Raw genomic sequence first — 14251 nt, 5'->3', positions numbered from 1 at the left:
GTGCAAATATAACCGTCTAAAACATTCATTTATACCACTCTCCATTAACCTGATAAATGGCAGACTAGCGGGGCCTGGACAGAGTAACAGGAGGTCCAGACAATGAGCAAGAGTAGTATGTAGAGGATGTATTGGGGATGTACTGCCGATCTGACATTTGTGCTTTTATGTATTTATTTTTGTTTGTTTGTTTGTTTGTTTATGTATTTATTCATGGTTACTGTCCTTTTGGATGGGCTTTTATTGTTGTATTGCAGTTTTGTCCCTGCTTCCAAGATACATTTTTCTTATGGGAGACTAATAAAATTATCTTATCTTATCTTATCTTATCTTATCTTATCTTATGTATGAGGTTGAAAAAGAGTCAGTGAGTTGAATTCATGAATTCCATTTATTAGTACCAAACAACAGCTGGTCCATTTCTCATGCCACCTTTAGGAGATAGCAGATCAAAATGGCAACAATCAACACTTGGTAACTTCTTTTGTTAGCCTCTGTCTAAGCTACGCCCTAAAGAGGCCGTTCCCTAGTGTGTCATATCCTTTGACCCTAGCTTTCATTTGCATTTCCTCATGTCATTTCCTTTAGCTTTAGCTTAGTAACTAGCTAAAAGAGATAGAAGGAAAACACAGAATTATTTATTCTCAACAAGATCCAGGTAGATGTTCATCAGTAAATGAAAGTGACATCCTCGTCTTACCTTGCTGCAGTAACAGTTCTGTTCAGATTGTTTCCAAAATTCACTTAATTGGATGTTTGATGGTTTTGGGTTGATTTCCTGTGTTTTCACCGCTTACATGCCTGAGTGAAGGTTATAAATTCCACCTCCCCTCTAATGGCGATACATCACTTTTCCAAACAAAGCTTTTCATTCCGGGCTGTTTGTGGGACGGTAAACTGCTCAGCACAGCACAAAGGGTAAAAAAAACAGGCTGTCTGAAAGCAGCCATATAAAATAAAGATCAATCAAAGCCACACACAGACGCAAACTTCACAGTACGTGTGACAAGGATGAAGCATGGAGTGTGTAGGATTTAATGGCTGCGCAGTGAAGAGGCACGCTGCTGACGCTGAGTCAATAAAAGCATCAAGTCGGAGGAATAAAATGAGCGAGGAGTATGAGACTCCATTTTTCGCCTCCTGTCACTCTTTCCAGACAACAATAATAAAGTGGAAACAAAAGACAAGAGAAAAGCAGCAAAGAAGGGAAGAACATAGAAAAAAAGACCAATAGAGGTTTTAAAGAAAGAAAAATCAAACAGCAATTTTTAGCAAAAGATTAATTTGAGTTTTCAGGTAAAACCTTGGTTTATTAAAAAAAATATTAGTTTTTCTCAGTTACTTTAATTCATTTCTCAGCACAGAATTCAAATTCTCAAAACTTCTTATTCAGTCTTTAAGTCACCGTGTTGCTGGTGCTCATCAGTTTCTCATTTCTGTGAACAAGTTGCAAATGCTTTTGTGCATCCATGTACAGTACTGTACTATTTTTTCTATTTTCTTTTTGCTTTTGTCTTGCTGATCAAAATGCATTATACAGGTCTCTTTTGAATAATCAACCTCCACAACATTTAAACATTTGTGAAAACACAGGTAGACAGGGCCAGTGTATAGGCATAATTGTATAATTTTTGCATCTAATTAAGAATATTTTGAAGCTTTCTCTGTCACATAACTTCCTGAGATCTATAAAAGTCAGTCTCCCAGCAACCAGCACAGCCAAGCCCTGTCTCAGTGTGCAGTGAATATGCATTGTGGACCTATACCAGGCAGCATTAATTGGTTGTTGCAGTAGCAGCATGACGAGTATAATAGGCATGCCAACAGAAGCACTCCAACAAGCAGCCTGAACTGCTGCCAGGGTTATGTGGGTGTGATGAGCTTGAATCCTGAGCATGAGGCCTGTGTGGCCAAATTCTTATAGCCCAGCAGCGCTGAAGGCCCGGGTCCTCATGTCACACTGTTTCCCCCAAACAGACACAATTCAATGATCCAACAGAAGTTTCAGACACGTTCAGAACTTCACTCAAATTTTCCCATTGTGGGAAGAAGAGCCCACTTTGCTTTTGACACCATTGAAAAATTTGTTCTGCCAAGACCAGATGTAAATTTCCTCATGCTAGTTGTGACATGCCATTTGTCATAGGAAGCATTTCTTTTCATTGAGTTGACTTCTGTGGATATGTTATAAAGATTTCCACATTTTAAGGTGATACCATAAAACTTCTCCTACTTGATCCAAAAAACAACAGTCTTATTTTAGATTTTGTACATTTTAATGAACCAGTGTATTCATCTGTTACTTTAGTACATCAGTGATTTTTTTTTTGTTTTGTATTGTTTCTGCTGTAACCCAAACATTCTATAATTCAGTTGATGAACTACTGCAGCCTAGTGATTCTGCTGATTCACACGTTTGATTTCTTCAGGCTTCCTGGACTGGGTTCCTAAAAAGATGCAGCGTGTTGGATGCATGGAACTGCTCAACACAGTCCAGAGGAGAGTCCAGCCCAAATTACATGTGTTTGGACACATCCATGAAGGTAAATGCCTCTGCTTTTTAAACCTCTTCTAGGAGGTCATGGAACGATATGTCATGTTTTCAATCAGTTGCATCCAAAAGGTCATTGCTGATGTATTTCCACTTTGGCATTGTGTTGGCACCAGGCCTCAACTGTTATTTCTCTGCTTACCACTGATAAATCATCCATTTCAGTAAAGTAATATTTCACTGCATGATATTAATAACTATAAGCTGTAAACTCCTCTGAAGAATCCCCCTAATTCTCCCTCCTTCTCTGGCCCTGAACCTGCCATGCACTCAAACTTGTCAGGAATAAGCATATTGACTATTTTGGCTCATTTTGCTTCATCAGTTGCATGCTTCTTAGCCTTTCGTCTTCAGCAGTTTGTCCATTGCCACACACTTCTCTCCAAATCCAGTCAGCCCAAACGACAAAATCTGTCAACGTAGAACTATGGTCAAAGCACAGGAGGGGGTGACCTGATGAGGGCTGAGAGATTTCATTGTGTTAGCCTGATGTCCATAAAGAAAATCAACCAATGGACCACTGCAGTCAATACAAGTGATTTTTGATTAAATTACGATTGGTTGGCCCAGTGGGCATTGCCAGACCACCTCTGACCAACACTAACCTGTACAGTATGCCACTGTACTTGGCTTCTGCTAGACCTCCTCATTGTTGGGATGGGTTTAGATTTCTACATGCTACTTCTTCAAACTTGCTGTATTAGCAGTTCATGTTCATCTCAGCTCTGACATGGACTACATTATTGTATCTAATTATATCTGGTAACATAAAAGCATAGCGGTCTCACCGTTACTGCTGGTTAGCTGCTACATACTGATCTGCAATTCATCCAGGCCAGCAGGGGCAGCGAGGCAGCTCTCTGTGCTGAGGATTACTTTTTCAGGGTTACCAGGTCAGTGTGGGACCCTGGAGCAGCAGTCCCTGATCAGAGACAACCAGATTAGAAAGTAGATCAGATTTTTTTAAAGAAATGAGCTTAGTGCTGCTTTCCTCATTATTGAGGGCTCCTGGAGGCATTTATAAAGAAGTGCATTTTGAGTTATTGCATTTCAAATATTAAACGGCCTAAATAGAGTTGCAGAAGATCTCTTCCACACACCTGCAGTCAAAGAAAACATTCTCACAGTGAGGTCAGATGGCAGCTAATCTCAGTTGTATCTGTTACTTGAAGACATGTTGCTCCATAGAGTTTGAGGAGCCCGTTTTTTTTTTTTTTTTAAGACATTACTATCCTAAATTTCACACTCACACATAGAATACTACTACTTCCATTCCTACAGACTCATGCTGCTCCTTTTCTTTCCTTTGTGCCATTAACAACTGCATGTAGAATTCTTCCTCTCCTTCATGGCTCATCAAACAAATAATTTCATCACTGTAGTTTACATTTCTGAATATTTACGAAAGAATAGTGTCTGGCCTCGCTGGACTCAAGACTAAAACGACATTTGTCTTGCAGCATATGATTTACATAGTAGAGTTTTTCCAGTCAAAAGATTTCCTTGTAATAATCATTGACCTTATTGAACAGTTTGGGAATTTTAAATGTTTGTTTTGAAGCAAATTCTTAAGATTTGTTTCAGTTTTCAGTGCAGTTTATTTAGAATACCAATTCACAACAAATGTTGTCTCGAGGCACTTTACAAAAAAGATTAATAATTTCAGTTGACTGATACATTCTAATTGATCCTAGTTATCAGAAGCTTAAAACGTTTCTGTTTTAGAAAACCCAGCAGATTGCAGCATTCACTTATCCTAGTTGAACATGTAGCGACATTCTTTTGCATTGTCATTGACTTTACAACAATCCCCCATACCAAGCATGCACGTAGTGGCAGTGGAGAGGAACAACTCTTATTTAACAGGAAGAGCCCTCCAGTAAGACCAGAACCTGGTTCAGTACAAGTGGTCATCAATCAACCTCGGCTATGTGCTGCTAAATGTGCTAATGGTGGAGAAACAACTTTCAGCCCCAGGAAAACCATTTATCCGCTGTCATCGGTGGCTATGCTAACTAGCCTTAGCTTTTGTAATAGGCTATGTTGTGGTAGCAGAGAGCAATGGGGAGTGTGTGAGCAGTGTGTACACAAACCTGATTGACAGCACCAAGACCCTCCTCATGGCTCTGGTTGTTTCTGACCAAGTATTGTGTTTCTGCAGTTAGTACTGGGAGTACTGGGAGAAGGCAGAAGAGCTCGATTTTTTTCACAGATTTTCTGTCTTATGCTGTCATGACATAATGATAATTTTAACAACTATGTAAAAACCCTATGTATTTTTAAAAATAAAAGTTACATATTGAAGCTTCTGGGGAGTCCATCCAAAATAATAGTATTTAGACCTCTGCACTGAACCCCATTGAAAACGTCAATGTTATCCCACCAAATATTGATTTGTGAACTCTTCCTGAGTTAAAACATTAGCATTGTTGTTTCTAAATGAATATAAACTTGTGTTTTGTTTTGTTTTTTTGCATTATCTGAGGTCCAAAAGCACTGCATCTTTTTTGCCGTTTTGATCATTTCACATTTTCTGCAATAAATACTACATTTTTGCTATTTCAAAGACTTATTGTCAGTAGTTCATAGAATAAAAGAACTATGTTCATTTTATTCAAACATATACTAATAAAAAGTAAAATCAGAGAAACTAATTATTTAAATGGTCTCTTAATTTTTTCCTGAGCTGTTTAACATAACATGTATTGTGATAAGGCAACTTAAATGGTTTAAAGCAGTGTTTTTCCTAAAATGAATTGAGAAACTAAAAGTAGTGGCAACTAGAGCATTATTTAATTTGGAGCAATAAAATTGAGTAACTTGAGCTGAATTGGGTCTTCTTTAAATAGATTTTACAATATTTGACTATTCAGGCTCTAAATAGATGACTACAATCAACACATTTTAAATCAGTTACAAGAAATGGTCATAGGATACTTACTAGTTTAAGTTCGGTTTACTGAATGAAACTTTTGGTATCCATGTTAGCCTGACAGAAAATATTTCACTTAAATATAATTAAATTGAATATTCTTTCTGAACTGAATTGTTTAGGTTAATAAACTTAAAGAGTTTAAGACAATCAGTTTCCTCAAATTGAGTTTGACTAACTTAGGTTTTACAGTGCTCCTCAACTCCACAATGACTCAATAGGCTGGTCTCCAGAGGAACATGAGAAACACCAGAACCAACAATGAAATATATGTAGCCTGTGTGGAATGAATGTACATGCATTTCATTTTCATCCACTTCATTTAAAAGTTTTTTTAAGTTCTTTTTTTTTTTTTTGCCTTATTGTACAGGTTATGGCATGATGACAGACGGCACCACAACGTTCATCAACGCCTCAGCTTGCACGGTGAACTTCCTGCCCATGAACCCACCTATCGTCTTCGACCTTCCCAACCCCAGGACCACATGACTGCAGACAGCTGGAGCCCAGACCCTACCCGTCCGCCAGGAGAAAGGAGCCCAAAGAGGAAGTTGAGTGTGAAGGGCTGGACAAATGGCGGTGTGTAAATATAATCCTGGTGTGTGTTTCACAGAGTGCCATAGTGGCAGACTGATGCTTCCTCAGGCTTTCACCAGTATTCCATGTGCCATAACTACTTCTTCATATTAACACTGGGCTTGAAAAGCAGATGCATGGACTCATGGAGAGAAACATTAATATGCAGACAATTTGTAACATTTCTGTGTCCTTGCTGCACTGACAATCTGATGCTGCTGTCGGAGACAAAAGAGACTTCATTGTCAGTTCATTAAAATTAACAGTGAAAACAGTCCAACTCCTCATGTACACCAGAGCCTTGGCTGAGCAGCGATGGAATGTTTGCCAAGAGGATTTCACACCACTCTTCCTACTTTTCAAGTTTAATTTCCCATGTCCTTCCCAGTCCCCTACACACACACACCATCCTGTCTCCCCTTTTATGCCTCCGCTTCCTCTTGTCTCCTTAGGGCCAAAGCATGCTGGAATGTGTTTTCTGTGTTTTTTCTTTTTTTCCATTGGCATGTTTGCACATGCAAGACATCAAAGGAAGTGTACAAGGGCAGCGAGAGGTCTCTGCCACAGGCTGACAGTATGTTGGGCTGTCAGATGTGTTGACACTACTCTCTGGGGCTCATTACAGCCTCAGGTGATTCTCTTAACCAGCTGAAAGACAGAAACAGAGTGTATGCCCCTCCCTCCCCCTCTGTACCACAGCTCCCAATCCTCTCCACCACTCCAGCTGTGACTAGCTCAGAATGTAGCTGGTGCTGTCTGAAAGCTGAAAGGGACCACCATTAAACCTGAAGGTGCTACATGCTAACACTGCTGTCCATTCAAGACAAGCAACGCTGGAACACCGGAAACAGCGGCTGGTGTTTCAGACTCCTCAGTTACTGTGTTTGTAGGAGGACTGGACAACCTAGTTTTTTCAGTCAGGACAGCAGAGCTGTAACAATACACTGTAACTGATATTTGTAAAGTTCCTCCCTCAGAATAAAGAAGACCTTGAAGCTCTTAAATGCTGTTGCTATGCTATGCTTTTTCATTGAAAAAAAAAAAGTAAATAATTGTGGTTGTTACATTTCATTTGGTCTATCTCTTAGTAATGTAAATGCTTGCTGTGGTATTTATTCTTTTTGTTTAGCTGTATGTATTGAACTCTTTACGTCTTTTGTATTGAAAAACAAAAAAAGTAGATAAAAATTTGTAAAATTGTTTGGATTTTTTCAAGGTTCTATCTTGTTTAAATATGCTGAACATAAGACCAGGTCACTCTACGATCTGTCTGCACACCAATGAAGTGTGTGAGCATTCCTCAGTTTATTCCTCTTCATCCTCTCCTGTTTCATCTTAAGTCTATTGCACTACTACGACATCTTAAGGAAAGATGGAGAATGTGTTTTATTTTTTTGAAGTTATGAATATTGAGTATTTTACCAGCAGCATATAACTGCTTTACTCTGCTGTGCTTGACAAAGTGTCATTTTGCTTTCAATTTTAAGGGCCCTTTAAATCAGAATAAAAACTTCAGAAATCAGAAGTTTAAGATTGGTTCTAAGTTCACATCCAATATCTGCCACCAGTGGCGCAACTGCACATTATTCAGGTGGATGCGAAAACATAAATGCCCCCACCCCGAGGGAAGGAACGTCTGGGTGAAGGAGCTGGTGTTTCATACTGTTGGCACAACTCAGATCTATGACAGATCTCAGATCTTCTCTGCTTTCTCTTTATTACCGTCAGTTCTTCAGAGAAACGAGCTGTTAGCAGCGCTGCTAATTCACGGTCATTCCGGTACAAAACTTATCTTGTTCCTGTCGCTCCCCGTGATTAAACTCACAATTACGATAATCTGTACTGAGCAGCTCTCTGACAGCAGACGGTGTGTCCGTAAACAAGTTTTACTAAATATTGTATTATAACCGAAAAGAGAGATGCAACTTCTATCATAGATTAGCAAAAAAAAAAACCCTACAAATTACAATGAAATAATGCTGCTTCCGCTAGCCTCCGGAAGTAACACCCATAATCGTTTCCCCAGTAAGACCCCCAGGAATAAGGTCAATAGGACCTTATAGGTCATCTCATATCAGATTTAAAAATAGAAATGCACAAAGCCTTTGTTACCTCGTCTCACAAGGGTGGTTTATTTATAGAACAGCATTCATACACAAGAATATCCCAGATCTTGTTTACAACAAAGTAAAGACAAAAACAAAATAAATCATAAAAGCAATGAATTGAAGATGTTAAAATATGGATATTTAAGGCATAAAGGAACCAAATATTTCAAACAGTTCATTAGTCTGATATTTTGAAAAGTTCCTTTAAATCAATGTTTTCAGCCCTGATTTAAAGGAACCAAAAGTTTCCACACCCCATAAGTTGTCACTGAGTTTGTTCCAGAGCTGAGGAGCATTGAACCTCCATGCTGCCTCACCTTGTTTAGTTCTATTCCTGAGAACCATCTCTGGTTTCTACAGACCTGGAATAGGAGCATCTCTTGAAGTGGTGTTTGTGGGAGGACTGGACAACTTTGTTCTTTCAGTCAGGACAGGACTGAAAGGTTGTTATTCACAGACCTGTCTCTACATGGTTCATACTTGACAAGCACCCAATGAAGTTGCTGCCAGCCGTAATCCTTTGTGTTCATGGCCAAAGCCAAGACAATATTAAGAAAACTCATTCAAGATTGTGAAACTAGTCAGTCTTGAAACCAATGGAGAAATTGTGACCAATATGGCCCCACGCTTAGTTCTCGATACAAGGGGGAGCAAACAACTCAAAAACCCATTAATACAAAAAGGGTCACTCTCCAATAGCAACAATAAAAGCAGTCCTTGTCTTCTTTACAAAATCCAAAGTTCAATAATTGTCCTTAAAGTCACCAATCCGAGGCCGCCAGTTGGGCTCCACTCATCCAGCTGCTCCAGGTGACGGCAATGTGCCTATAAGGCGCTCACTTGCCGATCCTCAGCTGACTCTGCGACGTTCCGGTCTTCTTTCCGGTCTTCTTTCCGGCGTGCGACGCCCCTCTTCGGACTGACCCAGAGGCGCGGGCAGGTTCCCCTCTGCACTGAGCCATCGGCCCACCTCTCGGCGCCTTGCGCCTGGCGTGCGGATTCCTTCCGCCACGATCCTCTCTCGACGGCGCATCCGTCTGGCAATGCCAGGATCAGTCTACACACACACCTCTCCTTCTTCCAGGTTCCTTTTATTCTGACTTCAATCAGCTTCTGCTGGCACCTGAGCCCACTGATTGCAGAACGCAATCAGTGGGCTCCGCCTCCTAAACAGCCGCTTTCAGCCTAGTGCGTTTGGGTTGTCAAAAGGGGAAAACAAGAAACAAAACAATCCAAACATGCAAAACACAACAAAAATACAATTAAACAATCATATTTTCCACTGTGCAACAAAATCATGGAAGAGTGGACCTTCAAATGTTTCTCTAACCACAGAGACTCCAAGAGCTAATCATGTCAAAGAGACTAAATAAAAAGAGAAAACAGAATAAATCTGCAGGGCAGCAAAAAAAATGTTTCCAGGCCACAGCAGCTTCAAACTGGCCCAGACCACTTACAATATATTCAGTACATCACTGGTGAGTGTTAAACATAACTGTTACCATGTTGAGGTGCATGTATGTTTCAGTTAGCTGAATAGCTGAGAAACAAAAGAAAAAAAAACCTTATCATGCATTAACAGCTTCCTAAATGTTCCAATCATCAGAATATTAAAGGGTCTTGGTGAGCAGTGTATTAAACATAGTGACAATTGAAATGTCCAAATTACTTTAATAATCAATGTCTTAATGAAAGTTTTCTTGGTTTGTATTTGGAAACTGTTGTGAATGTAAGGAAAACCAAGACATGGAATGATGTTTTTAAGTCTAGTCCACCTGCAGGTTCCTGTGTATATTTACAGTCTGTCTCCTCCTGAACCTGTTCTGCTTCAGTAATGTGCTTCCTGATCTGTCCACAAAGAGACAGACTGGTTATTGGTTCATTTCTTCAGACATTTTCCATTCCGGAGAAAAAGAACAATCTTTGAGTCAATGTTGTTTTCTTTAAAAAAAATAAATAAATAAAAAAAAAACAGGGATTTTTTTCCCTAGTGAAGTAAAGGAGAGCCTCCACAGGCAGACTGAGGTACTGCAGCAGTGGTGTGATTTAAAAGGGAGTCATTTTTGTCCTGTGACAGTTTTACTTCCTGGACATTTTTTATTTCAATATTACTGCATACTTATGCCCATTTTTAATGAATGAATGTAATGAATTTTTTTAATGAATGTATAGCATTTTAAAGATGACAAGAAGTTTTGATTTGCTGTTATATTTTTTTCCATCATTGTTGGAACATTTTGTGTTCTTGGATCCATCAGCATCTGGAGACGTCTGTAATGTGAAGTACCTTGTGTTTCTTAAAAAAACAGATGAGACTCTGTTGCTTCTGAGACACTATTCAACAATCAAATAAAAACCTTATCTGTGATCAGATGATCTCGTCTCCCAACCCTTTTTTTAAAATAAGATTTGCAGAAAAAGAAATTGAGAGGAAGTGAGGTAAGTTTTCACCAGATGTTTCCTTTTTCCCAGTTAGAGGTATTTGTGCCTATTATCAGTTGTAGATGTCAGAGCAGGAAGTTAATTTCCATTAGCTAAACCTTCTTCTTTCTTTGTCTTGCTCACATTTGTTCCATAAGTCCTCCACACCTTTGGACATTCTAATGAGAATCCTTGTTCAAATAATTACATTGGTAATCCTGAGGGAGAGCAAGTGAATTTTTCACAGACGGTGTTTTCCTTTGCCAGTAATACCACTAGCTCTCATATGCTCCAACATCAGCTTCTTGTTCCATTTTTCTTTCTCACTCTGCCTCTCCAACTACAACCCGGTAATCTTTTTCTCACTTCTGATCATCTCTTTCAAAATTCTGTCTGCCATCCTTCTATTAAGCTCCACAGATAATGACTTTCAGCTCTCTGCACGTTTCTTTCCTCTAAGTAGTGTTGATCCTGCAGCATCATTTTCTTTGGAAGACCAGCAGTTATTCTGTTCCGTTCATTTATTCCAAATGACAAGACAAACCCTTTTAAGGGTTGAAGTTAAAACTTTAACCCTTAAAAGGGTTGAAGTAGATTCATAAGAGTCCCATAAAAAGTTTTTACCTGTTACAGATTTCATCTATATTTTTTGTCACATTTAAATGTTTCAGATCATTAAACAAATGTTAACTTGAGTAAGTTTAATGTGAGTTTTCATCAACTTTTTACATTTATTAGGGGAAAAGTTTCTTTTAATTCTCATTTGCTATTAAATTTCTTTAGGTTGATGAATGATATGTTTCTTCTTGAGCTCTTTTGGCTTATTTCATGCCAATGGATATGTTTTATTTAGGCAATGCTATGTTGCATATATGTAGAGGTAACCAGGGCTGTGGTTGGCTAGTGAAATGAAACCAAAAATATAGCCATTTGATGTTAAATTATAATTTTAACAAGAGAGTAATTTTTTTTTCACATAGGGGCAGATAGATTTAGATAGATTTTTCATCATTTTAAAATTGGGTTTTGCTTTTATTCAGTTTTTTTTTTTTGTCTGATCTTAAAATTAGTATTTCAGGATGTTTTTTGTATGAGTCACATCCGTTGCTCATTTTTTGATTTTCTACCATTCTTCAACACAAACTCTCTGCAAATTTTAAAAGTTTGCAGGTCCTTACTAAGATTCTGACTTTTTGTCTTTTCTGTGGAGACAAGTCAAGTTATCAGTGTTATCAATGTAAACCAGATGATACTGAACTGCACATATAGCAGCAGGATTGTTTTCTGAATAAGAACAGATTTTAGATGGTTTCTTTGCTTTCTTTACCTTTTCACTCTTCTCTCTTCTTCTATAACTATTCCATATAAAATTCCACTTTGTTGCACAGAACATAATTCATGGGAGAACTTGTTTCAGTTTCTTTGTACATGCAGATTACTGACAGTAAAGCAGTGTACAGCATGTTTTATTTTCTAGCCAATGCAGTAGAAGCCGAACACTGAACAAAATTTTTGTTAAAACCCTGTCTCTCTTTTTGTTCCCTATGTTTTTTTTTTGTTTGTTTGTTTTCTCTCTGACATTCAAGTTTTATATTGGGAGTGGACTTTCTTCTGGTGTTCTTAATTAAGTTTATCTTCTGATCCAGTGTAGCTTTGTCATGCCTGCCTTTAGCAACATTCTAAAGTTTTTTTGGGGGGTTTTGTCAGGTAATTGTTGTCATTCTCAGCCTACTTGCTGGCATTTCTTCTATGAGATTATCTTTATTAGGAATCACAGCAGAAGACATAAGAATAATCAAAAAACTAAAATACCAGTCGAGGTGAGTGCCTCTGCATCTTAAGAAAAATTTCACTTTTTACAAGTGTTTCTAATTATGTGATCAGATAAAGAGGTTTTGTATTCAAGCTAGTGTACAGACGCTATTAAATTAGATACCACGCAATGAGTATCTGCAATTTTACACAGATGGTGGGATTGTTGAAAACAATGCAGGTCTTTGTGAGGAAGGTTTTGGTTTGGAAGGTTGCAGCTTGTGGGTTGCCAGATTAGGCCCTCTCCCACACGCTTCACTAAAGCTTGGGGTTCGACTTAGCCACTCAGCAGGATTTCTTTCAGAGTGTGCCCACCCGTGTGTCATTGTTCAAAGCTTCTTGTACACCTCTCAGTGCCAGCATAGCAGCAACACACCAAACTTGTCCAATTTGCCCATCATGGAAGGTGACAGTCGAGAGCCTGAGGGTGGGAGGTCCCTGCTGTGTTTACACAATCTGGCAACCCGCTGTTGCCCATCACCACCCCCTCACATTCCACCGCCAACCCCTCCCATCATTTTACAGTAACCCAGTTTTTTTGCCTTTGATGGGGGTGAAGACGATAGAAAGGCTAATGTTGCTCTGGGGATGTAATATAAGATGCACAATAACCAGTAATAATTAAATTCAGTTTATTTATACAGCTCCAGTTAACAACAGAGGTCATCTCAAGGGGACTCTGGGGAAAAGTCGTCCACCGGTTTCTACCCCACATTCACACCCATTTGTTGACATATTGTCCCTTCCTACCTCTGTCTCATAAACAAACCAGTTCATATTTTCCTTCACCATATGTCAGGGGTGTCCAAAGTTGGTCCTCAAGGGCCAGCATCCTGCATGTTTTAGTTCTCTCCCTAGTGGTTGTAACAACCTCCTCAGCAAGTCAGTGTTCTGCTTAGGCCTTCTAATGAGCCATCATTTGATGCAGGTGTGTAAAACCAGGGAGAAAACTAAAACATGCAGGATGCCGGCCCTCGTGGACCGACTTTGGGCACCCCTGCCATATGTTAAGTAATATACTGTAATATTCAGTTATTTAGATCATGCATTTCAATGAGGTCCATTTGTCAGAGTACCTTATGAAAATAATAACCTCTGAGCAGGAATTAAACATGTTTCATTAAGTTCACATTTCTATATACATTTTTTTATATTAGTCTGATGTAATATTCTAATCTTAAGTATTGTTTTATTGAGATTTAGCCAGAAAATAATCATAAATAACACAAATAAAAGGATGAAAACATAAATGTGAGTGGGTGCTGAGCACCCCCAGACCAGCTAGCCAAACCTTGGTAATAAATCTTTGTTTCTGCACCTCAGAGGGATAGCTCGTGGTTTTTGAAGTGAAGTTCTGCTAAAAGGTTAAACAGAGTTAATATCCTACAGTAGATAACTCTTCTGGCTCTTCAAGCCAGATAAATTGGTCAAGTTAGCTTAAATTATTGACCTCAAGCTTCATCTTAAAATACTCCATCCATAAAAAGTTTCATGTGGTTTTCATGAATACTGCTATTTTTTTGTTTGAGGGTCATGTTCTCTTCAGTATGCCAAGTTTGGCAAAATCCTGGTTATGACTCACTCATTTGATTCAGGTGTGGTGGAGCAGGGTTTCATCTAAAACAAGACAGCAGATCTACAGGGCTGGGGTTGGAGATGTTACCGGCACCAGACCTAGGGGAATCTGGTGTCAGTATCAAGTGGTGCACAGGCAGATGAATCCTGTGCAACCAGATCCGTGGATCACAGAGGAAACGAGTCGTAACAATGTATCTCCGGCAAGAGCTCGTTTATTCTGAGCCGCGCATGCCCAGAGCCAGGAGACTTGTTCTCCCTGTTAGACCCACCGTG

The 14251-nt window shown here is 39.0% G+C and overlaps 1 protein-coding gene and 2 long non-coding RNA genes across 3 annotated transcripts in view; 2 read left to right on the top strand and 1 right to left on the bottom strand.

Moving 5' to 3' along the window:
• LOC107834866 (uncharacterized) overlaps window positions 1-95 on the bottom strand; it is an 11265-nt gene extending 11170 nt beyond the window's left edge. The window contains exon 1 of the long non-coding RNA XR_001660692.1: window positions 50-95. This is a non-coding gene — a long non-coding RNA (uncharacterized LOC107834866). The remainder of the gene's footprint in view (window positions 1-49) is intronic.
• LOC107834865 (uncharacterized) overlaps window positions 1-570 on the top strand; it is an 11458-nt gene extending 10888 nt beyond the window's left edge. Inside the window, exon 2 of the long non-coding RNA XR_001660691.1 lies at window positions 94-570. This is a non-coding gene — a long non-coding RNA (uncharacterized LOC107834865). The remainder of the gene's footprint in view (window positions 1-93) is intronic.
• LOC103131679 (metallophosphoesterase domain-containing protein 1) overlaps window positions 1-7581 on the top strand; it is a 91051-nt gene extending 83470 nt beyond the window's left edge. Inside the window, exons 6-7 of the mRNA XM_007543378.2 lie at window positions 2430-2543; window positions 5854-7581. Of these exons, the coding sequence (XP_007543440.1) occupies window positions 2430-2543; window positions 5854-5972 (233 nt within the window). The 3' untranslated portion in view covers window positions 5973-7581. The remainder of the gene's footprint in view (window positions 1-2429; window positions 2544-5853) is intronic.
• The last annotated feature ends 6670 nt before the right edge of the window (window positions 7582-14251 follow it).

The sequence above is a fragment of the Poecilia formosa genome, unplaced genomic scaffold (genome assembly GCF_000485575.1).
Source record: "Poecilia formosa unplaced genomic scaffold, Poecilia_formosa-5.1.2 Scaffold810, whole genome shotgun sequence".
In the NCBI taxonomy this organism is placed as follows: Eukaryota; Metazoa; Chordata; class Actinopteri; order Cyprinodontiformes; family Poeciliidae; genus Poecilia; species Poecilia formosa.
This window is presented reverse-complemented; position numbering and strand designations above follow the sequence as displayed.